This window comes from Epinephelus moara, chromosome 1 (assembly GCF_006386435.1).
Source record: "Epinephelus moara isolate mb chromosome 1, YSFRI_EMoa_1.0, whole genome shotgun sequence".
NCBI classification, from domain to species: Eukaryota; Metazoa; Chordata; class Actinopteri; order Perciformes; family Serranidae; genus Epinephelus; species Epinephelus moara.
Window position 1 is genome coordinate 13,258,329 of NC_065506.1, and position 27,871 is coordinate 13,286,199.

General features: G+C 41.6%; 1 protein-coding gene across 1 annotated transcript in view; it reads left to right on the forward strand.

Moving 5' to 3' along the window:
- Positions 1-27,871, forward strand: part of LOC126392025 (tyrosine-protein kinase CSK) — a 53,838-nt gene that overhangs the window by 21,974 nt on the left and 3,993 nt on the right. The window contains exons 2-10 of the mRNA XM_050047136.1: positions 8,427-8,510; positions 14,148-14,261; positions 16,852-16,964; positions 20,670-20,889; positions 25,248-25,341; positions 25,942-26,007; positions 26,133-26,232; positions 26,425-26,515; positions 27,625-27,698. Of these exons, the coding sequence (XP_049903093.1) occupies positions 8,496-8,510; positions 14,148-14,261; positions 16,852-16,964; positions 20,670-20,889; positions 25,248-25,341; positions 25,942-26,007; positions 26,133-26,232; positions 26,425-26,515; positions 27,625-27,698 (887 nt within the window). The 5' untranslated portion in view covers positions 8,427-8,495. The remainder of the gene's footprint in view (positions 1-8,426; positions 8,511-14,147; positions 14,262-16,851; positions 16,965-20,669; positions 20,890-25,247; positions 25,342-25,941; positions 26,008-26,132; positions 26,233-26,424; positions 26,516-27,624; positions 27,699-27,871) is intronic.

The following is a 27,871-nucleotide window of genomic DNA, read 5'->3' on the forward strand; positions in this document are numbered from 1 at the left end:
TGTTTGTTGATCATCAGGTAGTAACCAAAGGAACTTAACACACCATTTACTTGCCCAAGACATCCTGATCAACTTGTGCTTGATTTTGGCGATGTGCTCACCTCATTTGAGCCATACATAGCAAGAGGCAGAAGATAGTGTCTAAGTCTAGATGATATGAGCAAAGCATCATCAGCCCTTGACCAGTGGCTTCAAAATCAAAAGATTTTCAAACCATAACATGGCTTTGCCCTGCACGTTTTTGCTGTCTAGGCTTTCTCACATCATTTCAATTAAATGCTCTGTTTTTCAATCATGATGATGAACAAATGGAAAAACAGAAGTGATATTAGAAGTGAAACAGAAAACATAAGCAACATGAAGGATTCATGTGTTTGACTGGCCTGCTCATCACATACTCGGAAGTCTGCTTTTGCTTCAGGAGATGTAAAGAATTGTCTACCCCACAGTTTTGAGTTATAAGGGCAAAATATACTCTAATTTTAGGAAGGGTGGGCGTCCAATATGGGTCAACTCTGAGGGCTCCTGTCTCTCGAATGGGTGGTTATTCTGGTTAAACAAACCACGTTCTAACACTCAATCTAAAAAGATAACATGTAGGGAAAAATTTGGTCAAATTAAAAGGCGTGAGGTCAGAAAGTGATTGATTTTAGGCGCAGTGCTACCCCCTCTGACAATGTTGTTCGATCTACTTCTGCTATTGAGCTGTCAGCCTTTTGGTCTTACAGTAGCTGTGATTTAATGAACACATGATCTGGGTAGCCATAAGTTTTGAAAGGTTGTCTGTAGATTGTGTGTGTGTGCTCCTTATCGTTAGACTTGCACTTATTGTTGGTCCGCACTTGAAGTGACCTTTTGCATTTCTTTTGCTTGGGCTAAATTTGTCACACACAACTTCACCATTGTTACTGGAAGCCAGAGCTCAAAGTTTGAACAGCAAAGTGGTCAAGTAGATGAAGGGTTTATCTTGTGATTAAAAAGTAACAATGTGTGTGCTCAGTCAAAAAAAAAACGTCAATTTTAAACTGTGACGGGTGACTAATAAAATGGTAACAGACACTTAATGCATCACTGCACTTTTGTACACACATCTGTATTTGCATAGTTCCCAACCACGGGTATCATATTTGTTTACTGGACACCATTTCATATGTGTTCATCATTTGCTGTTGCAAACAGGCCAGCTGTCAAGTACTTTACATATGAGGAAATGTGATGCAGCCACGAGTCATTTGTTGTTGACAGTTCCATGCTGTCCACTCTGCAGAGCCTCCAGCACTGTGAGAGTTTTTTTGTGAGCTTATACTGTACATTTGCATACCCAGTAGGTCACATTTCCATATTTTCCCCCTGTTCCTTTTGCTCTCTACCATACAGACTCTGCTCTGTCTCTTCTGAGTCAAGGTTCGATAGCCATACCTGCACTGTACTTGTGCTGCTGCCATGAAAATCCTTTATTTAAAAGATAGGACATTGTTGATGGGATTATGTCATGTTTAAAAATAGATGGTGCATGTATTCTATACCAAATGTGGTTATACATACCTTAAATAGACCTTTTGACACAGGTTGACATGCAGCATGGATGGCACAATAATTACTGGAACAGTCGAATTGCCAATGTTTAGTCTTAAACGTGGTTGATTATTACCGTATATCACAGAACCTGGTTTGATGCTCAAATTGCATTCTACAGTTTTAATTCATTTTTTTTAGTAGTTCTCAGCAGCTCCTCTCCATCTGTCAATAACAGCAGTGTAATTTAGTTATAGATTATGTGTGATTGTTTGTAGAGGGAGGCAATTGGGTGTTCAGGCCTGTTTTTGTCAGCCCAGCTGTAGCCAAGCAGTCAGATAATTGAAGAAGGCAATCAGTCACAGACAGGTCTGTACATAAGCAAATATTTAGCTCTGAGTTTGCACCTGAAGGCAGCTTACCATATTGTGGTGCACATATTCAAATCATTCAGCTATAGCAACAGGATGAATGCTATATTAATCACGTCCACATGTGCACCAATGTAAAACCACTAAGTGCTGTGTATAGCACTCTCTTTGCAGCCTACAGAGCTCTTGTGTGGTATTACTTGCCTAAACAAACTTGGAATTTGATGGGAATGTTGTTTACTGCTTAATTTATATAATGCTGTCCTTTGTTGAGTGCAGTTGGAGCTGTTGTTTAGTGCAAGCTCAGTAAATTGAATTTCCCTCAGCACAATTAATGACATCCTTATTTAAACAGACATTTATCTGAGCCAAGCTAAATTGTCACCCAAAGTAAAAGTAGACTTTTATAACCTCTGGTAGACGCTGTGCTAGTAGGACTGTAATCTGTGAATGGCCTCGGGCCTCCTTGGACCAGACTTCTGGTTTACATAACCCTAGGCTTTGCCACAGTAGTTTTGGAAACTGACAACAGCAGTCTCAGTTAAACACCAGCCCTCTCTGGTGATTTCTGTTCGAGCTTTTGTTTATCCAGGGAAAGCTGACAGAGCAACAATCAGCTAAACATTCTCACAGTTGCTTGCCCATGGTAGGTGTCCAGTACAAACAGCATTGTGTTGCTCAGGTTTAATGTCAGCTAATAAGAGCTGGATTAGAGTGAAAGATAAATGTCCAAAATTGGAAATTATACCTTGCTGCTGTAGCTGAAATATGGAGATAGAAGGCTTGTTACTCCATCAAGAGACAAATGTGCTCCATTGACAGGGAACCAAGGGACTGATTTGTGCATTTCTAAGATGGTGATTTAGGTTTTTACATTGAGGTGAGCTTATTTTAATGGCGGTGCTAACAATTGTAAAATAGGTGCTATTACTCTATTATTGTCTGTACTGTCAAAGAATCGAGTCTCTCATCCACTGTCAGAGCAGCTTGTATGTCTGTGGTGTGCCTTCGTATTTTCATTTATTTTTTTATTTTTACAAAAAAAGGTGCTGTCTGAATTGTAACAAATTATATCTACATAAAGCAAAAAGAAGCAAAGTGCATAATGAGAGGGTGTGATCAAACTCTGCTGCAGAAGAAACAATATGATAAGCAGAGAGCCAAAGGCCTTTCAAAGGAAACACATTTGTCAGCTCTTATGTCCCTATTTAATTATCTATAATTCAAACCTATTAGTCTTTTTAATCCTTTTTTTCTCTTTCAGTAAAGCAGCAGCAACATTGTGCATCACTGCTGGCGTGCAGTGATGGTTTTCATCCCTGATGCCCGGAACGCACTGCCTGCAATAGCCGCACATGTACATCACAGAACAAATTTTTTTTTGGCACCCATATCAACAGGTTAGAGCAGTCACACTGCCTGTGTAAGCAGTGCTACTCAGACATGGCTAAGCTGCTACTCATCTGTGGAACATAGAGCCAACAGGAGTCTCACGTATTTTTTACACATGACCCATGCGTTTTCACCAAAAACAGACAGTGAAAATGGTCTTTTGATGATAATATTGACATCGTACCACCTCTCACTACAATTTCAATATCTATATCTGTCACAGTCATGAACAGAGATAAATATTTCCTTTTAACTCATGACTTCCTGTCTCTGTTTTGTTTTTTGTTTTTGGTTTTTTTTAATAATCAAAGACCCATTTACCAGCTAACGCTAACATTTTGCTATACACACACTACAGCAATCTGGGCAGGAAAGACAAAAATACAACAACAATACACAAGTAACAAAAACAAAGCAAAAAACAGGGGGGCATTGAGATCAAATTACTTCCTGTCTCCTCCTGTCTCTCTTGTTGTTGGCAATATTGTGGCTTGCATGGCTCTATAAATGAGTGTAGTATCGCCTACTTTTTGTGAAAATGCAGTAGTTACAGCACAGCATCAATGCTGTCAGTGTGAACACGGCACGCATACGACCTGCAACAGTTCAGCGAGGTTGCTGTCACGCGCTGCTCACACAGGCAGTGTGTTCCATGCTTGATAGTGTAGGAGTGATCTTAAGAGTTATCTCAACAAGATGGAAGAGACACCTTTGATTGTCTTTTCAGAGATGATTTGTTTTCCAGCACCTTTGAGAAGTCTTTAACAAGGCCTGGGCGGCTTACAACAAAGACACAGATTTGCCACAGGATGTTTTTTGTCTGCTCTATGCAGTTATTTTTTGTGTAGAACAAAGCAGCATAGCTCCAGGATTTTGGATGCTATTGTAGTACAGAAATAAAAGATAACATTGTTTTATTCTCAAAAGTATAATGAATATGCAGGAATTTGTCTTAGAGGCGCACTGCAGTAAAATATTAATATGGTGAAGCAAGATAATACAAAGTAGATAGTAGATGAGCAACAGGACCCCACATTCACTATATCACTTTAATCTAGATTCATCAAAGCCGTTCCAGCGCAGAAGGTTGCAGCAGCAGACATGGTGCACAAAGACATGTGCAGACAGTTGAAGTAGAACACAATACTAGTCATAATGAAAATGGCACATAAAACACAAACAGTAATAATATTACTGTCATCTGGCTTTGCTAAAGAAAGCCAGTGCCACACTCTGGGAAGTGCTACATCAAAGGCTGCTGTTACATCACTGTGTGTTGCCATGACACTGTCACCAGCAGCTCCTGTTGCACAGTGGGAGAAAATTAGGAGGAGGGGAGTGGAGAGTGATTTCCACTTGTGTGTGGCACATCTGGTAGCTGAAGTGAACTAGAATGCTAAATGTATACTTTGAAGTGTGACCCTAACATATGAAGAGTCATACGGAGATTAGACTATTTAGATTCAAGTGTTGGTGTCAAGCACTCAGCGCAGCCTTGTTCATGGTTAGAATACAAATTATTAGGCCGTGTTTAGACCAACAATAGCATCAAAAATTGTAAGGCTTCTGATTCATTACAGAAAGAAAAATGCAGGCAGTCTGGACAAACAGTCAACTTCAACTCAAGCGTTGCTGTTATGCAGTGCAATATCAGCTGGAAGTTATTTGTTTTCAATCCAAGGCCCAATCCCATTGTTTATTTTTACCCCTACCCTTTGTTGTCAAGTGCTCTTTTGCCTCTTGGAAGAGTTACAAGGGGCAGTGGATGAAAACCTCTCCTTTGAAGTAGGACAACCTTTCAAGACCCTGATACGTCAGTGGTATAGTGGCGTTTACACATACAGTTGTGACAAATGTTGCCGGAAATTGCGAATATTCCGTCTTCTGCTGTGGTGATTCCTCTTGCATGGGCTACAGGCAGCTTTTTGTGGTTGTACTGTAAGGACACTCGCAGTTCGTTTAAAACTTAAGTTCCTTGCTATCAATCAATCAAATAAGTCATCAAAAATAAAAAGAATATTGCTTCATTACCAGGCGAGTAGCAGTGCTTTGTAGGCTAATGGTGCTGGGCTTAAGTTAAATTTAGGGCATCATATGTCATCACTTGGGTGCAATGTGGAAATACATCAAAATTCAGGACTGTCATACACAAATCAGCAATAACAATGGAACGTTAGCTAGCTGGCTAGTTAGCTGTTGATCAGCATATGAGTGATTCCTTATGTTATGCTTGTTGTTAAGGAACAGACCATTAATACAACATTAAACTAAGATAATATGCTGGTTAGCGTCATTTTAAATCTGTATTGAAGATAATACATTAGTGAGTGTCTTTTGTTGCTTGTGCAGCCACCTTGCCGATGAATTCTCAAAACACTCACTTTGGAGTATGCCTCTGAAAAACCTCTGTTTGGAGGGCCAAACAGCTCTAACACTTTGTCCTACCCCTCTATCCCAACAAGAGTCAGGTCACCCTACCCCTGACATGAACTCGCACAACAGGGCGATTAGGGCGAAGTGGAAGGGGCAAAGAGTGTTTTGGGATTGGGCCCAATCGATGCAAAGCACATGCACCTGAGAAAATACCCTGCATCATGTGGCCTTGCTAATTCTCTCGTTTATATAGCAAGTGTCAAGACAGAGGAGTAAGTCATCACTGCTGTAATAACTTTGCAGAGTTGTAAATGTCTGTTTTAATGGGATCCTGGTGTCTGATAAGCCTTCAAACTGGACTTCCTGGTTCATATTTTGACTTCTGACCATTACCTGTAGCAACATGCGTAAACACACTTAGCACCTCACAATGCATTTATCAGTATGGGTGTTGGGACCTCATTCTTCTCTGTGAGAAACTCAGTGAAGTGTTGGCTCCGAAGTGTACACAGTGGATTTTCTCCACAGTCTGCCAAAGAAAATTGAATTGAAGAATGCTTTTCACTCACAGGATTTACGTAGTACCACTTGACTAACTTAAGGAGAGCGATGTAAGCAGTGTGATGCTGGAGCTCTTGAATAGCTTGCAGGCATTCCTCAGCACTGGAGAGAGATAAGAATAGCACTCACTCGTCTCCCCTCTATTGGCTATCTAGTGTGGCTGTGGGTTGGTGAGCCGCGCTGCTCTGTTCCAGCAGTGCTGCTCTAAACGTAAAGAATAGCAAAGGGAAAGTAGCGGGTGCCCTCTGGGTGCAGCAGACAGAGCAGCCTGGCCTTGGATATATTTGGCTTTGTCAGTTTGCATACAGATCTGCAATGGTCTGCAATTAGGCTGTTTCCTGTTTCAACACAGGATATGGCAGTGCTGTGAAGTCTGGCCATAGATGCTCTCAGGGAGCCTGCTAGCCAATAGCCAGGCCCTCTGAAGGAGATGCATCATTTTCATGGCTCTAAAATTACACAGAGCACTGAGTTACTTTGTAAGTGGAAAACAATTGGCAAACGCTCAGTGGAAAAAAAATGTTACTTTTCATGATACAGACTTAATCAAAGTGTAAGTTATGAGCTCTTTTTTAATTGTATACGCCTCAGACAGGCAGGGAACTCAAAGGGAGGTGTTAAAGAACACATGTTAAGCTTGGATCATTGAACTATGCGTTTATACTCAAGTTGTTCGCAGTGCTTTGTACACCGTGTTTATTGATCTATTCTGGCATGAATGGCTGTAGTCAGTCTAATAAGGGAGGCAGTGACCAGAGTACCCGTGCTCACACTGGACTCCAGCTAGAGCACCTCCCTACCTTTTACAAAGCCCTGGAAAATATGCGTCAGCTACTTCCTCCTTCTCACTCACCTCCCTCCCGATTTCAACTTCCTGTTCTCTTGGCTGTTCGGAAGTGAGATGCTTTGAATGGAGACTACTGCGGGAGGCCTTACTCAGTTATTGTTACACCTTTAAACAGTTGTAATCTTTACTGTGCTGCCACTGATTTACCACCATCTTTGACAAGGAAGGATCACAGTAGAAATAAGAAAAGCTTTTACGGTCCATGTGGTGTTTAAGAGACACGTAAAGAACACATTCACTTGTCAGGCACAGAAAAAGACAATGTAACACACGCAGATATGGGTGTATAAAGGCACAGCTGTAGACACACACCCTCTCTGGCACACACCAACACCCTATACATTCTTTTACCCACTTTCAGCAACACGCTTTGACACACACGCTCTTCTAGACACACACACACACACACACACACACAACCAGACATGGACTCTTTTCGATGCATACTGAGACACAAGCAGTACATACATCCTCTCATCACTAACAATTTGTCTTCACGTCCTTTCTCCTGCTTTCTCTCTCTCTCTCTCTCTCTCTCTCTCTCTCTCTCTCTCTCTCTCTGCAGCTCACTCCCTCTCTCCTTTTTGTCGCTGTATCAAGGTCACCTTTAAAGACTAGTTATTGGCTGCAAAACCAAGATGCTCAGCAGACTTGGCTAATACCAGAGAGCTGCCTTCTACTCATTTCCTAGGTTCAGAGTTTCAGATTTTGCATCCAATCTGTAGAGTATTATTGGAACCTGGATAATTAAGGAGTTAAAAAAACACCTTTCAGCTAGAGATAAATGTTTTTGCTGTCTTTTATCAGCACAGCAGCTAAGTTTATTTGTCGAAGGAATCAAAATTAGAAATGGGGAGGATGGATAAGATCACCAACTACTGAGTATTAACAGAAATCTGAGTTACATTTGCAATAATTTGCAATTTGTCCAGTGAAACATGCCCACTGTGCCTTGTCATTGCATGGAAACATTGAGTTTTTGCACAATTTGTTGTGCTATAAAATACTTTGAAGATCTGTACCTTAATTCTTATTGACCTAAAGTCACTAAACTCTGGTAACCCAGCTGTAGCAGATTATACGTATGTGCGTTACATTACGGTGTTCACAGTCAAGGCAGGTTTTATATATGTGCACCACTGGCTTTCCTAAACTGAAGATAAGATATTAAAACATTGACTTTGATAATCACTGTCAGCTGAGTTGTTATGGGTTTAAAATAATGGCCACTCTTGCATATGCATCTTGCAGACAAAGACAGATCAGTCATTATCTGTAGTGTTGAGAAGAGTGTAGCCTGCATTTAGCCTCTGAAATAAAGAGATTGTTGGTTGTGTTTTGTAATGCTTTGCTTGTTTCTGTTACAGCTCTGATGGTACTAGCTGACCAGTGACCGCTACCTGCCTGAGGACACCTGCTGCCCAATTCCCTTCATCATGTCTGGGATGCACGTGAGTGAAGCAGACTTTTTGTTGTTGTTGTTGTTGTTGTTTATACCTACCCAGTGTACAGGTTTACAGCTGCACAGGTAGGCCAACATGTTCTCAATCCAGCTTGTCAAGTACCGCCACTTTGTCAGTGGAGCTGCACCTCCTGTGTCTGTTTTGGACACTCAGAGATTGCATGTCATTTTATGCTTGTTACATGCATTGTGTCTTTTCAAAAAAACACTTTTGTTTTCACAGTAAATGTACAGTTTCTGCTCTTTACATGCATCCTTTTTCAAAATAAACTTACAATGTAGGTTAAACACTTCATTTTTAGGTTTGTTTCCTTAGGTTTAGGCAACAAAGCACGTGGTTAGGTCGAGTAGAAAACATTATTGTTTGGCTTAATATTCACACGGGAAACAAACGGGGCACTCCTGGGTAAAAATCTTGAGTTGGTTTGACCCATCCACCACCGTTTCCACCCTCCCTGTACAAACTTTATTGATTTTTATATTACAGTAGATGCCAGTAGCTTTACAAACTAACACGGCCTGATCAAGAAGGGTGTCTCTGTGCATCCATGTCTGATGCAGACATCACTGACAAAGCAACGGTATCTGATGAGTAGGGTTGTTGCCCACTGCCTCTACAACTGGTGTGCTTGGTGCGTATCATACTGCTGCGAAAGGTGCCTCTGTGCATTGGTGTCTGACGCCGACATCATTGACAAAGTGGAAGTATTTGACAAGTTGAGAGTGAGCACTACCCCCTCTACATTTCATAGAGCTACACAAATCTAAACAAAGAGTTGTTCAGGATAATCAGCGTCTGCTGCTGTTGGCTTCTTAGCAGCCACACCACGTTAGGAGGCTGAAGTACACACCCTTTACTTACATGGAGTCACACTCAGTCCATATTAACAAGGAAGGCAAAAGTTAAAAGGTGAATTATGGACGTAGCTGCAACTAATTGTTATTGCCATTACTAATTAATCAGCCAGTTATTTTCTGGATAAATCACTAGGTCTTAAAAAACAAATAGTGGAAAACTGTTTCCATATGACATCTTTATATTCCTTGTTTGATAAAATAACAGTCCAGAATCAAAAGGTATTACGTTCAAAATGATACAGAACAAAGAAAAGGTAGCAAATCCTCAGACTGGAGAAGCTGGAACCAGAGAATTACAATTGATGATGATTCATTTTTTTCATGGTTGATTTATCACCTTTTTGTTTCAGCAATATGCTCAAAACACTTCTCACCACAGATACTGAGAGAATATGGAAAAAGATCCACCTTGTTTTATATCTATAGCAACCATTATTCAAAATATACCGTGATATTACTTTTTGGTCATACTTACCCAGCCTTAATACCTTCCTGTAATGTGTGTCAGTTTCACTAAGACTGCTTGACTGCAAAAAAGCTTAGCTAACATGCACACTCACACACAAACGTGAGCATTCATGCACATGCAAGGGACTGCATGCAAAACACAGAGGTGCTGAAAGGAACCCATATCTGTGGCAACATATTAATTCACATAGCTGGTGAGCACACATCCATCAACGTGTGTCCGGCTCAGTTTTTGGTGGTTTCACATTACCTAACTGTCGCAGTGGTTCGACTAATGCCTCTCAAGTGGTAGCTTCAGAGCAGGATTACTTTCTCTCCTGCTTCCTGCCTTCACATGTCCTTATTGATCCGGGCTGTTTTTAATCTGTCACACCACAGTGCTCCTCTACAGTCAAGGTGAACATTTTTATAAACATCCCCGTTTTTTGGAATTTGAAAAGATCAAGGCTGGGATCCAACTAAACACTTTGAAACTGTTAGTGTTTTGGAAGTGTTATTACATAAAAAAAAAAAGAAAATTCAGTATTTCCCTGCACATGAGTCAGGCTGTGATACATTTGTTTTGATAGTGAATCTTAGTTGCAACAAATAATTAATGTGGTAATGTCACAGTTAATAATCATGTCAGATTTTTCTGCATTTTTGAGCCTCGAGACCCTGAGAGAAAGCTCTGTGGTTTATAGCAACATGAGTGCATTATGGATTCAGTGTGATCCTGACTTAAAATTGATGGTGCGTTTCTAAAACTATTCAGTGGGTTTCTGTAGGTCAAGAGGTCTCAACCTTTTTTTTTACCCAGACTATTTTGAGGGGCAGATATGTGACCTATTGGTTGTCTTACCACCCTGTGGCCAAAAGGCTCAGATACAGTAGTGTTGTGCATCTATCAGCATCCAGCCATGTGGTGAAAAACCCTTGAGCAAGCAAATACAGTAAACCAAACTGACTTGTAGGTCACTCAAGAGGTGAACTAGAGTTGGATGTCAAGTAATGATGTAATACTAGATACAGTTGACCTCAAGTATATTTGACTGTGCAGGGGAAATACTTTTACATGAATATGCTGTTTTAAAATGTTCACTCATCAAACGCCAACAAACGTAATTAATCAATGGCAATTTCCTTTTAGGAAAGCACACACAGAGTCTTACGTGTGTTAATGAAACTTCAGGTTAAATGTAGCCCATTTTCTTCCCCAGTTTCTTGTGTATCGCACAAGGCTACATGTTAAATTACTTAAGATCCTCAAGGAAATATCCTCAGCAATACATTCTATCTTGTGAAACCAGTTTTCATAAAGTCCTTTTGTCCAAGTGACCAAATGTAAATTAATAACAGTGGAGAAACAAGGTTTCTCTGTATCTACATAACCCTCACCAGTGGTCCAAACTCATTATGCAGTATTGACAGAGACTGCATGCGACACATTCAGGTGTACCGTGTGTTGTGAGGAATAAAGCAGCTTGTACAAGGACCTTACCTGCTCACTCACACCTGCTGCTTTGTACTCTGCCTTTCTCATTTCATCTCGGTCCCTCTATTGTGGTATGTTTTTGATCACACCCCCCGTACTGATCTGAGAGTGCAAACTGAATACACAAAGCATCCTTATCCTCGCTGTCATTTACATTCGTATTTTAGGCATGTAGCTGCCACATTTACAGTATTCAGAGTGACTGACAATGAGTGCCGCTAGCCTTTCAAGAAATCTTCAGTAAAGCAAATTCTGAGGCAGCGACTGTGGTGTAATAACTTCATTTAATGTGAGCCAGAGAAAAGGCAATGTCCTTCACAGAAAGCACAGACGATTTTATTCTTTAAAAGACACTGCAGACGCACACAGGGGATTTGATTATTTCCTTTCTGGCTGATGAGACCTCTGCTCAGTCGGGTGGAGCTATGCTGGAAATTACCTGAGGTCACAAAGTTAAACATACAGTTAATAAAGGCGAAAGTTGTCCGACCTGTGGTGTGAGATATGTTTAATTTATTAATTTGACATGGCTGTTTATGTATGTTGAAGGCTCATAAAGAGACTTAAGACTGTCCAAGCAGGCATAGGACAAAAGACAGTCAATTACCTTGCACGGGTCAGGAGTAGACACATAAAACTGTATGTAGGAGGGGTTTTTCTAACAATTTGATTCAACTCCTACCCATTGTTTTGTGTATTTAGCACACTCTTTGTATCTTACCAACTACAGTAAGAACAACATGATAGCTAGCTGTTGACATGGCCACAGTCATCCGTTTTAATAGTACGCTGACTGATTTAATGACATCTACCTAACAAAACAGATGGACTTTTAATTCCTCTAAGCTATGGACTGTAAATAATCAAAATATAGTTTATTTCCTTAAACAACAAGTTAGAATTGACAAGAAAGCTGAGATACGTTTTGATTGTTGGACCCGCATATCCTGATGATGATACTGCAGTATCTGCATTTTAATGCCTCCATGCCGACGATAGCCATGGTTTGAGGCATTATGTTTTTGGGTTGTCTGTTTGTCCATCCCATTCTCGTGAACAAAACATTTCAAGAACACCTCAAGGGCATTTCTTCAAATTTGGCACAAACATCCACTTGGACTCAAGGATGAACAGATTAGATTTTGGTGGTCAAAGGTCAAGGTCACTGTGACCTTGCATCCGCTCCAGTTTTGTAAACATTATATCTCAAGAACACCTTGAGGGAATTTCTTCAGATTTGACACAAACGTCCACACTAATTATGACAAAACTTCACACAAATGTGTAATAGGATATGATGAAGTGATGACATTATATATACATTATAAAAGGTCAAAAATCAACTTTGCTGTGACATCATAATGTTTTGCAACACTTTTCTGGCCATTACTCAACATCATAATTCAGGAAAAGAAGGGGAGACATTTGGTCAGATACTGAATTGGTGACACTTATCTTGGATTCCCATCTTGAACCTGTGCTAATTGTATAGATCTTCTGTGCTGCTGGATTGAAGATGTGTGTGAAGTATTCATGTTTTAGAATTTGTAGCTTCTTTGCAGAAACATCCATATTTGAAGCATTGTCGACTGTCATTGCTACATATCAGTTTGGACAGACATGGATGTAAACTGTAACTGCAACTGCAACGGCATAAAACTGTGAGATGGTAATTCTAGTTACAGGTTTTATGTAGAATCTATGAACATCATGTTTTGGGTGAAATAATCAGCCTAAAAAGGCATAAAATGAAGGAATAACCTTCCTGTTGGTTTCAGAGTTTGCTGTCCAGTCTGGAAACTTTTTTTCTCAACTTCACTGCCTCTGTAGTTCGTGCTCTCTGCCTTTGTAGGGCAGTGCTGCCCGCTCAGCCTCTTGCCAAGATTCATACAACCACCTGGGGGTAATCTGACTTTGAAGTAGGTGGTGTTAGCATGCATAGGCATAGAGATAGATTATTGCCAAGGATCTCTGCCACACCACTCTGCGTGCACTGAATTTAATTTTTGAGTTCTCATCACCTGCTTTGAAAGTGCAGGTTGAAGTTTATAGTGGTCATTGTTGCGAATTACTATTCCTCAAGCCATGTTCAATTATGTCTTTTTTGTCTTTTACCAATTATAAGTTGTGGTGGCATGAGTGAAAATCACATAAGGTCGATGTAAATATCAATTTAGACCTCTGTTTTGTGTTTAAGTGGTTGTTAAGAGAGACAATGTAAGCCCTTTTCCCACTGCACCGAAAACCCGCTAACACCCACTAACATCTGGCTTTTGTATTTAAGGGGAAAGGTTACAATCAGCGTTCATTTCCGGAGCAAATGACTTCGCAGTAGTCTCAGGTATTTATCAGCTTCAGCTCTGATCAGCAGTGATGGAAATACAACGCCCAGGTCGAAATGTTAATTTTCATCCCTTTTCCGGCGCAATACTTTGATGCGCTGCCATGTAATACTGTCCGTCTCCGTCCAAGCAGTTCTTGAATGTCATTCCAAATTAGTCTGCACCGAGTTTGAAAGGGAGACTGAATTAATTACTGGCCTCCATGCTGCTGTCTACTGTTTACTAACCTGTTTTCTAGCACATTGTTGACAGCGAACACAACACACCACAAAAACTAAAGAACAGTGAGGCATACTCCTACAATGGGAAATCTATCAACTATTTGTATAATGTTTTCCATGCCCATCCTCAGTGCCTTGTCACCTCTATTTTTGACTGTGTTGCTGTGTTTTGTAACACATCTGTCACAAATACCTTAGTTCAGCTCCCCTTACTAAACTGAGTTGCTCCACTGTAATTAATGTTCTTTCTGTCTTCCTTTAAGGCACCATGGTCGACTGGCACAGAGTGTGTAGCCAAATACAACTTCCAGACTGCCAACGAACAGGACCTGCCTTTCTGTAAAGGAGATTTACTGACCATCATCGGAGCCACCAGGGTAAGTAGACAGGTGGCTCAGAATATATTGGAAATTCTGCATATTGCACTAAAAAGTGCTGAAAGCTGCTATCCAGGCCAAATGATCATTATTCGGGAAGCTTGTAACACCACGTCAAGACAGTTTTATGTGAATTATCTAATAATAAAAGCTGGATGGAAGTGGCAGCTCAGACTTACCTTTCCCCAGAGCTGTCAAACACATTGCTGCACCTGTAGGGGAGACTCTCCACTACAAATCAAGAGACCCATTATTGGCACCTCTATGTCTTCATCTGGCTTCAGCAAGCAACAAATATGGTCTCATATGAGCTGAAACAGAAGAACCTGCCCAAAAGCAGTAAAATCTGGACAGCAACGCTCTCATTTTCCATGTTTATTTTTCTGACACTGGAACCTCATGCTCAGGTAGACACTTTATTTACCCAGCTGATAAATGTGCACCTTATTCATTCTCTATGTGTCGCCATATTTTTAACATTGGCTTTAAATTCCCTTGATTATGAAAATCAACAATTATGCAAAATGATCAGTCAGCTCAGATAATCATGTCAGGCCATTATGTTATAATTGCACATGCCTACCCACAACCCACCTCAACACCAGCACAGCTAAAGTTGTCTCTACTGTTCTTCATGTTCCACATTTTCTTTAATTTTTCAGATACCAATTTAAAATGATAACAGGCTAAAAGGACAGCTTCTTCTTCTAGCTTGAAATAGCCAATGCAGCAGTTTCATATAACTGACTTGTTTCAGCAAACAACAACAATAATAACTCATAGCAGTGTTTCATGTCTTATTTGGGCTGCAGTACCTGTGTTAATATGTGACGCTTGTCTCAAAGGTCCAGTGTGTAAGATTTAGGGGGATATATTGGTAGAAATGTAATATAATAAATGTGTTTTCTTTCATGTATAATCACCTAAAAATAAGAATCTTCATGTTTTTGCTACCTTAGAATGAGCTATTTAAATCAACATAGGGAGGGAGTCCTCGTCGACAGAGACTGCAACTTTGCAATGCGATGTTTCTACAGTGGCCCAGAATGGACACAGGGCTCGACAGTGCGAGCGTTTCACTCGCATTTGCGACTAAAAATAGGTGTGTGCGAACTGTAAAAAATATTTAGGGGCACATGTGCACTTAAAAAAATCAGCCGAAGCAGCCTATATTTTTGTCAATAAAAAAATAAGATAATCTAACCGCAAATGTTGGAGGAACTCCAGCCACCTTCCCTCTTCCCCGTGTGACACGGTTCTGGGCGGTTTTCCAAGCCACTGTCGGCACAATGAATATAAGTCCCACTGTCGGCAGCGTGGAAATAAGTGTGGAGGAAGCAGCGGACCTACAGGGAAGCCTGCTCCGTTCTCCCCGCAGTTAGGGACCGTTCTCCACGGCCAGGCTGTCGGCTGGGTGGGAATAAGTCAAAGTGTGGCGGAGAAGAGGGACCGGGAAAAGCGGTGGACCTCCGGGGAAGCCTGCTCCGCTCTCCCCGCAGTTAGGGACCGTCATATTGCAAAGATAATATATATAAGATAATAACATTAAAGACAAAATGAAATTGCAATACTTTTTCAAAACTTGATGATTTTACCTTTCTGTACATTTTGTATACAAATTCATTAAATAATTTTGCTTGTAAATGTCTATTTGCATCACGTTTATTACAGAAAACACATTATTTGAACAATTTACATTGTGCCCCTAAAGTTCTTTGTGCGCTCCTTACTTTTTCAACTTAGGAGCACATGTGCTCCTTGGGAAAAAAGTTAACGTCAAGCCCTGGAACAAACCAAACACTGACTCTAAATAGGGTCATTTACTCAGTGTTTTTACCAGCTAAATTACTGGGTACATTTTTTTGGAGAGGAGGAGACTTAAAGATATTTTAGCTCCTGTTACAAACCTCCTGAACAATGAACACTAACGGAATTCTGCCCAGGAGAAGTTTCAGCTGGTTGCAATCTGCAATCCTCACCGCTAGATGCCACCAAATCCCCTTAAATCTTACAAACTGGACCTTTTATTTAATTTGAAGTTAAATTATGAACCAATAGTAGTTTATAGTTGAATTGTGATACTAAAAGACAACCAAAAGCTTAACCCCTGCTGCTCATATCCTAATACATTAAAATATCAACAGCCATGCTGCTAACAGTCAGAGCAACCATGCAATTAACAAACTATGCTGTACATCAACAAGGCACAAAATAAGATGCAGTGTATCATCTTGCAAAAAACTTGAGATCCCAGTGAATTCCATCAAAAAGCTCTGTAGCCCCAGTCAGAGGGTTACGTTTAGGCTAGAGGAGCTCTGTGGCTCCTGTTAATGCTTCAGATATACAGCAGCCCTCACTGCTGCCCACAAATATGTAATTGAACCAGTGGAGTTAAAGTGGGTTACTGTACCATTCTCGGCTATATGTTAAGTACTGTAGGATTTTAACCCCACTGCTTCGCTTCTGCTACCAACTCAGTGTGTTTAAAGAGGAACATGAGGAACAGGACATGACAGACATGGCGCGTTAACATACCTCAGTTATTAGCATCAGTATTAAGGCTGTATCATTGTGTGTTTGGCTGTTTCAGGATCCCAACTGGTACAGAGCGAGGAACACGGTGGGCAGAGAGGGCACCATCCCAGCTAACTATGTCCAGAAAAGGGAAGGAGTCAAGTCAGGAGGGAAGCTCAGTCTTATGCCGTAAGTATCGGAGGGTAATGGAGGAGAAACCCAAATTAGTGTGCGTGTATGTGTGTGTATGGGCTTTGTTGATTGTCTCATGTATTTATTTTGAGACATACACAAACCTAACTCTATTTTGACAGTATTTTTAAAATGTATTGCCAAAGTGAATCTGATGATATGCAGCAGTGATCAAAATACCAATTTTAGCTATGTGTCTTCTACATCTTTGCCACATACGCTCTCTTTCCTCGTAAAGTGTGTGAACAAGTTGTCATACCCCCGTTCACTTCTGTTCCCTGGAGCGAGGGAAGATGTAGTGTTGATTTCAAAAGTCAGGCAAAGCATCAAAAGATGGAAATTCCAACTTTTACAGTCTTTTAGTTTGTGCTGCGTCTTCTCTTGTCGGTGTCTGGCTGCCACAGAGGCCAGGACCAGCTGCGCACTACATTTGAATCGGGCTCTTTGAAACAGCAGTGATTTCAAAAAGAGGAAAAACATAACGAGAGGCATATGCAAATGAAGCGAGACAGGAAAGCCGAGAGCACACAGGCTGCCAAGGTATCATCACATAGCTATGAGATGTTGTCATCTGAATTTTGCCAAAGCTTTTGTGTGCATCCTGCGAGTGATAATAACCAAGAATTTTAACTTAACAGATTAGTAGAATGAGTTTTTAATTCCAGTGTTTTACGGATCAGACGAAGGGCATAGTTGCTGTCCTGTGAGAGGTGATGCACTGTGAGATATGCTCCACCATAACTGTATTGAAATTAATATAGCAGTCTGAAAGTCAGACCCAACATTTAAATACATTTATCTAAGTTTATCAGTGTTTGTACTATTATGCTTTTGTGCTTCTGCAGAAAAGACAGTTTAGTGTGCTCTCTCCTAAAACAGAGATCAGCCATAAGCACAGGAGTCTTTAGTTCTACAGTGCTTATAGAGTTGATGGTACGCCACTGTAACATCCTGTTGGCAGGAAACATTTAAACAGACTTTTGACCCTCTTTGTCTCACTCCATCAACTGCTGCTGAAAGCTTTAACCTCTCCTTTTGCCACCACTCATGCTGCCTGTCTGCACCATTTTGAAACTGGTCACTGGGTCACCCAGCTCTGCCATGTTGCTGCGTGTGGTCTGAGGAGGCCTAATGGTAACTTTAAATTAGCCTTGCGCAGCTATGAGGGCTTTGTGAACACAATAGCAGCATGAATTACTGAACTCCAATGCAAGCTCTGACTTTGCTGGAGTTCTGATTAGATTCATCTTCACCGAGAGATGGTCACATTGATTGATCTTGCAATTATTCCTGTCGTCTGACAAGAAGTCGATTTTCCACTTTAGTATGGCCGTTACCAATTCTCTTCACAGTATGTTTTTCCTATAAATGTTTTTCTTTGTTGAGGGAAAATTGAGAGAAATTGCTGACATCCGTCAATACTACAGCATAAGCAGACTCTGGCACTAATTTTCCTTTGATTTAAAGGAACAATTAGACTCCCAAACATTTTGCATGGTTATACTTGCTGACCTCATGTCCTCGCTGCTGCTCTTGAGATCACTGCATAGTTAAATGTTTGTTTTTTTTTCTCAAAACGTTCAAGTCATCAGAAGTCATTCGTCTGGAGCCATTAACTGTAACCCACAGGGACTTGTTGAATTAGTCGTGAATCGCTAACAGATGTCTCAGTGAAGACCTCTCCCTCTCTTCTGAGTTACATAAGGGTTCAGCTGTGGTCCCCTGTCCCTGTTCTCGCCCTGACCAATTGATACTCAGCAGCAGATACAGTCATCGCCTCCCTCGCTGGCATCTAACAGCTTGCTCTCTCTGCTGCCCCCCTGTGGCAGACATTTGCCACACATAACAGCACCACCCCTAAAGAAAGCCGAGGGGTTTAACCCCGCTGTCCTTTTGTCCTGTTGTCCCCACCAGGTTGTTTACCACATTTTTGTGCCTTTTCTTATTCCAGTATGATGCAATGTATGAAAACTGCAGTTAATTGGTGTGGACAGAGCAGCTAGTGTGTGTCCACCAAAGGGCTATGTGTGTCTCTGGGCCGTCCACGCTTGGCGCCCGCTCTCGGATTAGTGGGAGTTAAGGAGCTGCTGTCCATCGGAGAAGCTGCCTGCACTGATCTAATCAACTCAACCCGTATTAAGCTGCTTTGCCACAAGGGCCTCCGCTGTCTGAGGAGGCCGAGTACCAGGAGGAGGAGGAGGGAGTGATGGAGGCAGCCACAGGAAAACAGGCTAAATCAATTATAGCTGTTGATTACCACCCATTCACTAGCCAAGACGGGTGGAGAGACCCTGTAGGTTACTACTGTGTGCAGCTTAAACGACCTTTGACATAAGGAGGGTCATAAATTGATGGGATACGGTGCATTGTTTTGTGGTGGAGGTTGCCGGGATGATGGTGTGTTAGTGCTCAGGACCACATGTCTATACAGGCAGAAGATATGTAAATTCCAAATCCTTACCGTGAGGACTTTGGTTTTCTTATAGTCTAACTGTATTTTATTGAGATATTTAAGATATGTTACACTTGAACATTTGCAGATCAGAGGTCAGAGAAAGAAGAAAACCTACAATACTAACAATCATGTTAACAGAGATACAAATCTATAGGTTTCTCTGTTCTTTATACACACCATATTCTGAATATGATCCAAAGAAGGATATTAATGTGTATGTAAACGCACTCACTGTAATGCAGCTGTCTAATCCATCCATTAGCAGCCTATAGATATACCCAGCAGGCCATATGGTGAGGTGGAAGCAGAGTTATGCAGCCAGCAAAGCAAGAGCTTTATTTCTTCTCAGAGCACGTTAAAGCTAGCGCAGCTCTGAACAGGTTTTTATCTCTGCTGAATCCTGAGTTAAATAAATGTTTTAAACTCACAGTCAGTCCATCTCCTGGTCTCCCTGACCTCAGCCAGGAGTGGATAGTTGGTCCTGTCTTACCCACCACCACCTCGTCTGAGCACTTTTTGCATTTTCCTGTTATTGCAGCGCCTGCGTGTCAGCTTCCGACTCTGCCTCGGGTTCCTTGTGTGTGTGCGTCCATGCATGTGTGTTTGTGAGCGCCATGTTTCCTGTTGTTTGGGTTCAGGTACTTTCTCACCGGCTCCCGGAGTTGAGACGACCCCGCCCTCTGCTCCACTCGAGCTGAACCAACTGGAAGTGCTGCTGCCGGCTTCCCATTACCACCGCGCTCTTGTTTTTCACTTCTCATTTCAGAGGAGGGCTGCGGGCCATGATTGGTGGAAGTGGGTCCTTTTGTCTGGTTGACGAGTGTAGTGAAAATGACCTGTTTGATCTGTTGTAGGGAGCGTTGGAGGATTTAGGCCTATCTGATGTTGTTAGCACTGACACAGAGCAGATGAGGATTTCAATTGTTTGTCACAAGAACTGGCACTTGTGGTATCTCTGTGCACGGATCAGATTTGTCTCTTTATTGTCCACGATTGTTACATCAACTGTGTGTGTGTGTGTGTTCATGCAAACAGTACATGCCAGTTTTTGTCAGTTTTTGTCCTCGTCTGTCATTTTTTGATGCGTGATTCACCGTCTCCTCCTCGATAACTCTCCTTTCACTTTTTCTCCCTCTTCATTTCTCTCGCTCCTTCTTTTTCCACGCTATCTCTCCATTGTTCTTCAATGTTTTTTCCTCCTGTCCCTGTCTTGTTTCTAATTTTCTGCCCATCTTCTCTCCTCGCAGCTGGTTTCATGGGAAGATAACTCGAGAGCAGGCCGAACGGCTCCTCTACCCTCCAGAGACAGGCTTGTTCCTGGTGAGGGAGAGCACCAACTATCCTGGCGATTACACGCTGTGCGTCAGCTGCGATGGCAAGGTGGAACACTACCGCATCATCTACCACAATGGCAAGCTCACCATTGACGAGGAGGAGTATTTTGAGAACCTCATGCAGCTGGTTGAGGTGAGGGACAACAGAGAACATAGTTACCATTTCTGCTCCTATTTTTTCTTCACATGGTACCCTTGATACCCATAATACGCTTGGCTCTCAGTCTGGCAGATGAAAAGGATAATTGGCCACTCATTATCAGTGCCAGTTGGTTGGTTTGTCTTTAAACTTAATAATAGCGAGAACCGAAAGTCACAAAGTGTTAAGCTGAACCGCAGAGAGAGCATGTAAAGAGAGTTGTTTGTTGGAAAATGAAACCTTTGACATTTATGAACAGAATGTCAGTGGTCACTCGTGTTTCATGTGGTTCCAGGAGATACTTCCTCTCTCCTGAAAGTCAGGACAACATTTTCAAATGCATTCTGCCCTGAAACAGCTGCTGTGGCAGAAAATGGGATTTAGAATATAAATTCCACAAACTTTTTACCACATCACTACTTTCTTCAAGAATCCTGAGGAGCCTAAACAGTTAGTCGATAAACAGGAAAACCATCTGCAACTATTTTGATTATTGAGTAAATGTTTTACAGCCTCTGAGTTGTGAGGATTTGCTGCTCTTTTTTGTCTCATGTTATCATAAACTTAGTTTAACAAAACGTAATTTGAGGTAACATCAGCGTTTTCTGGGGGGGGGGGCACCATTCCCTTGTTAGCAAAATGACCAAAATGTGTCCCCGTTGTTAACCTGCCATCCCTCTCTCTAACCCCGGGTCTGGATTCAAACCTAAGACCAATAAATTACTGAGAATTATTCATTTGTGACGGAGCGTTTCTATTGACACCAGCGCAGCATTTGTAGCACTGCTTTAATGACCAGGAATCTCAAAAACCATTTGCATGTTTTAAATCATTCCGACGCGATGCTTCTCAGCCAGTCAAATCTGTGCATTACGATAAGCATTGCGACCACAGTGAGGGAGATACACACACAGGGGAGAGACGAGATGAGAGATAACTGTGAGATAAACAAGTGAGTCAGAGAAAAGTATTTTCACATGGCATTTTCTAAAGAGAGGAAAGAAACTTCCTCCCTGTTAAAAATTAACAAATAACCGACTGAGGATGTCACATTGGACTCTGGGGGAGATTGTGACGGGCATTTCTCACCGTTTTCTGAACTTCTGACATTCTTTCGGCCAAATGAGTCATCAAGAAAGTAATGTGCGGATTTATCAGCGATTAATAGATAATCAGAGTGCCCTGTGAGCTCATGTTTTCTGCTTAGATGTAGATACTTCCCCAAAAAGTCAACAATGGGAGGAATAGGTGGGATATATGCCTTCAACTGTCTCCCTTTGTTTCAAGAAATGTTTATGTTGTCAAAAGTCTGTTTTTTGAGGTCATATTTAAATTCTCTGTATATATTTATGATCTTATGTTTGAGACTTGGAATCCATCTTCCAATTTTTATGCCAGTATTGACAATTAAGAAAATTAAATCAATCATGCAGCAGTGTGATTACATAACTATGTAAACACAAGACACACACACACACTCATATATTCAGTGTCCCCAAGGAGTTTCCCTAAAAATCAGACTCAAGTACATGTTCACATTCTTCAAAAAGCTGTCTGATCCTCTCACTCTCTGTCTGTTATCTGAACGCCGGTTCAGAGGAAGGACATGGAGAGGGGAGTTCAGGAGACATGATGGTAGAGGGAAGGAGAGATAGAGAGAGAGAGATAGAGAGAGAGAGAGCGCGTGAGGCCTTTCATCCTCTCAGATAAAGGGAAGAGTTGGATTGGCGGCTATCACGCTTTTAATTGGACCTCATCTCTTTGCCTTGCGGGGCGTTGGAAGTGGACGACAGGAATGTGCCAGCTGGCACCGAGACCATCTACATCCCCGGTGCATTCTTGTTATCAGCCACCCACAATCTCTACCTCTCCATCTCTATCCTCCTCTCTCTTGTTCACACCCTCCAGGCTTGGTTCTGCCTCCACTTCCTTTCTCCACCTCCCTCCCTCCTTCTCTTTCTCTCTTTGTGCTCCCTCGTGGATACCTGGCATATTGCTTTCTTTCCTCCTCTCTTTGTTATCTATCTCAGCCTCTTTCTCTGCTTCCCCTCCCTGCCTTCCTCTCTCTCTCTTTCACCCGATCTCACTATATCTTTATCCTCTTCCTTGTCTGCATTCCCCCGTGTCTTCTGTTTCTCTCTATAATAGGCTATGAGAGGATGCCTCGCATTCTTGTGTGTTTATCCGGCTTGCTCATCGTCTCCCTGCTCTGCCTGCCCTGCTCTTATTGGCCTGTCACAGCAGGCTTCACACGGACCTGCATATACACTCTGCACGCATACATATATCCTAGCACACCCAGGCCTCCTCTCTGTCAATCACAACATCCACAGTGATGTTCTGTATGTCAGTCACATGGATGCAGTGATGCTGCTGAAGTGAGATGGAGATGGCTCCATATGTTATTTACGAAGGGCGTGACAGCACGGTGAAAGTATTTTCAGCCACAATGCTCATTCTGTATTTTTGCGCTGTGATTACACCCTTCTGATTTAATTACATATGGGAAGACCTTGATTTATCCAGCACCATTGTGTACTAAAAATATATTTTCATGCATTAACAGACTGAATTTATGTAACTGTAATGTGTTAAACAGGCAGTATTAATTATGCAACATGTCTGCACTGTACATTCTCCATGATGATCTTGAAAACACTGCACATATAATAACAAATAATACAGCTACATCACATGAATGCTGAAGGAAATCTAAATATGTGTATAGACATGTATGTGTGGAGAGTGGTGTGGTTGTTATTCCACATATGTGGCTGCATGTGTGATTGTCAGTGCTGAATAATGTAGTGGAGCTGACCCCTCCTTCACCATGCTGCCCCCTGGTGGTTGCCACACAAACTTACACTGTGGTCAATCGCCATGCTACAATTGTGTAACATTGGTTTTGCTATTGATGGGTACCCTTCTTTTTTTGCTTTATTAATTCAGTGATCACACAGAGGTTTGATGACCCATGTGTGTTAGGAAGACACTGATTCACAGTTTGTCTCACACATATAAATGTCTCCAAAGTGGGGCATTTGCATTCATAAATAGTCTAACAGGTTATGACGATGACGAGCAGATATTGACGGGTCGTTTGGTTTGCTGTGTTTCTGGGGGTGAAGGATCACATGCATTGAACTCTCCCACACCCACACACTTCTCCTCTGCCGCTGGTTCCCACAATAAACTTCGCAGCTCCCAGCAGGGGAGCTACTCTGGAGTCTTCCTCAACCGCCTAACGCATTCTGTCAGTCATCAGCAGAGGTTCATTCATTTCTAAAGACAGATCCTGTTATCTCAATTGATGTTTGATTGCAGTACAGATGCTCTGGGTTTCAGTGAATTGCATTTATTCTAATTCATGGTTGTGTATGAATCAGCTTTCCATGATGATCTAAACCATCCATATCCGATGAGATAAGTGTCAAACTGCAGAACTTAATCACCATTATGTTTGCATTTGTGACGTTATGATAAGGATGATGGGCTGGTTGCAGCTCAGCCCAGGTGCATCTGGGTTATAGATTATGTAATGTTTTCTTTTTTCATGTAATAAGAAAAATATGTCAGTCAAAATCTCTCCCCCCCCCCCCCTAATAATCCCCCTTGGAGTTGGCGCTGATCAGAGGAGCACAGTGCTCAAAAAAGCAGCACTTCACTGCAGCAACACTGGCGTCTCAGTTAGTTGACCTGGTCGTTTGACCTGGTCCTATGATGGAATATAACTCCTGTTCTAGTCAGAGCTGTAGATGAAGCCCCTAAACTTTGGTTGCACAACTTTCCCATACCCTCTTCTTACACATGGTCTACTTATCTCCTCCTGTTTTATTTCATCTTTTGTATGGAAATGAGGCTGGGATTCCCTCAAGACAACCATCCTCCTCTTTAACAGTGATGCACGTTGGATCTCATGCTCTCTGTCTTTGGTGAAGGCAAACACCACCGATATCGCGTATATATTAAATCACCTGAGCCCCCGCACATCAACTCTTACCTGAATCTTCTTTTCATCACGACTTTCATGTTCTTCTGTAGAGAGTTGCTGGAAACATCCGCCTCACTTTTGTTTTGCATATCAAAAGCTTGTGCACAGATTCACCATTCAGATTTAATCTTTGATCATCAGTCCTTGATCATTCAACTTGGTCTACGGTGGCAGAGTGAGAGTGAGCTATTACAGAATGTACTGCTGACTGTTCAACATTAGAGTTATAAGAAAAAATCAGACAGTGAAACCCTTTGTGAAAATGACAACCTGGGTTTTTATTATTTCCAACACTTATACATACTAACTTCTATCTTTACATATTGAAAATGCATTGAATTCTCTCTAACTCTATCCGCAGCACTACACCAAAGATGCCGATGGCCTTTGCACCCGGCTGATTAAACCCAAGTTGATGGAGGGAACAGTGGCAGCACAAGACGAGTTCTCCAGGAGTAAGGATACACTGAGCTCATTACACTGCTCTACAGGGACACTGGCACCGACGCACACAGAGACATTATTGTGTTTATATACTGTCACAAGCATACAGTCTGTGGCACATGCACAGCATACCGACAAAGCCTGCATCTCCTACAACATTCCACTATCTTCCTCGTCCTAATAGCATTAATCATCAGAGGGTAATTAATCTCTGTGCGTCTGGGGACGACTGCTGGGCTTCACCAGTTCCCAAGGTCAATCTGAGTCTTCCTCCACCTCCATCTCTCCATTGCTCTTCGTGTACACATCTGACCCGGCTAACTCGGAACACCGGATAACTGGGAAAAGCTAAATGTTTGAATATATCAACACTTTTTCTCCCAAATGACAGATAAATCATTCAGGAAGAAGAAGAGGGTGTTTGTGAAACTCACTAATGAATATTTAAATACATTTCCTAGTTCCATAGTTCTGGGTTTGCAGAATCATAGAAATGTGCTTTTGTTAATACATGCTCTTCTCTGTGTGTTTTACAGTAATGTCATTAGACTCATAGCATGATTGTCGTTGACTGTGAAGTCTGCTAAGTGTTGTCTGTCTTCTCTTGGCAGGCGGCTGGGCCTTGAACAGAAAGGAGCTGAAACTCCTGCAGACCATTGGCAAAGGAGAGTTTGGAGGTGATGAATTGATTTCACAAGGATCTTTGCATCATTTAATTTCATACATCAGAGCCATAATAACAGAGACCAAGGTCGCCTTGCATATTTTACTAAAAACTTCACCCTGTGTGTGTCTTTGTCAGATGTGATGGTTGGAGACTACAGAGGGACCAAGGTTGCGGTCAAGTGCATCAAAAATGACGCCACAGCGCAGGCTTTCATCGCCGAGGCCTCTGTCATGACGTAAGATCCTCCAACTCTTGCTCTGTCCTTCACGCCACCTACAAATATGTTTGTGTGTCTGTGCGCACACAGGCACACCTTTCTCTTTCAAGTACTTTTTCATCAGATGTATCCTTTTGTGGACACAGTTGTTTTCCAGCATGCTAATGCTTGATTTTTTTTTTTTCTTTTCCTCTGTTCTGTTTTGTACAGGCAACTGAGGCACAACAACTTGGTGCAGTTGCTAGGGGTAATTGTGGAGGAAAGGAGCAGTCTCTACATTGTCACAGAGTACATGGCTAAGGTTTGTCACATGTGTTTTTTACTAAATCTTTTTTCATAAGCAGACAGCAAAATTGCTGCTAAGCAAAACAACTGCTGGCGGTACCCAGCAAACATTTAGAGGCCGAATTACCGTTGTTTGAACATCCAACAAAGACGTCCCATTATGGTTCAAAAATAGTTCAAAAAGTAAAGCTATGCTAATGTCCGTGACGTTACTTGGCCGTCAGCTGGACGTCCTTTGTGAGCATCCCAGAAATGTCAAAATACAATATTAAAATGACCAAATAATAAACTTTCACCCAGATGGGACTCAAATTCTGCTCTCCTTGGTTAAAGAACTGTACCCTATCCATTCATCCACCACAGCTCTGTATACACATAAACTCTGTCGGTGTCTTATACTATGTCACCTGACTTTCGGACAGAAAGCCCTGAAGGAAAGCTGTGATCAAAGGCAGCCTGGATAAAGATCTTGGCTCTTAGAAAAACCACAGTCTTAAAACAATGACACAGGAATATAATTGACATATCATAAATAGCATAAAAATTGTAGTGGACGTCAAATTGTCAATAAAATGTCGCATAAATAAAAAAAGATACATGCATTGGGGGTTTTTTTCATGGCAACAATACAATCAGTATTTCCTGGTTTGAAACCCAGGTCTAAATGGACCATTACTGGACGTGGAAACAACAACGTAACCATCTAGCTGTCTGCATCATAACCGCTTTGCAGTATTTGGTGTCCGACTGCAACTATTTTTGGCCAGGAACACAACGTCAGCATCCAGATCTTTGCTGGGTAGCTTCACACTTACTGTACAGATATTAAAGTAGTATCAGTTGTCTTATCTCACATCTTCCTTGTAATGTCATATATGGAACCCAGAATGGCAATGTATACAATTAAGCTAATATGAACAATTTTCTTAATAACAAATTAATAGGAATGAACAATGTATATAAGAAAAGACTTGATATTTGAATGACAATTGTTTCATGTTTAGAACATAGTGATGTCCCATGTAGCTCAGCTGAGAGTAAACCGACACTTTTGGGGTCACAGATTTGTTTTTCACCAGAACCATCCGTGCTAAAAATGTCCTCCTCCTCTGAACTGTGTCACAGGGCAGCTTAGTGGACTACCTGCGCTCCCGAGGACGGACCGTGCTCGGCGGAGACTGCTTACTCAAGTTCTCACTGTGAGTCCTCTTCATCTCTCTTCAAGCACTTACTGCAGAAAAGACAAACGTTTAATCAGCACAGCTCAGGGTTTAGAGCTAAACTGCTGCTCTTTTGCTGTCAGAATCTGAATAGAATTTCAAAAGAACAGTGTCACGCTCTTGACTGGGAACATGAAAGAAGCCCTTTGCTT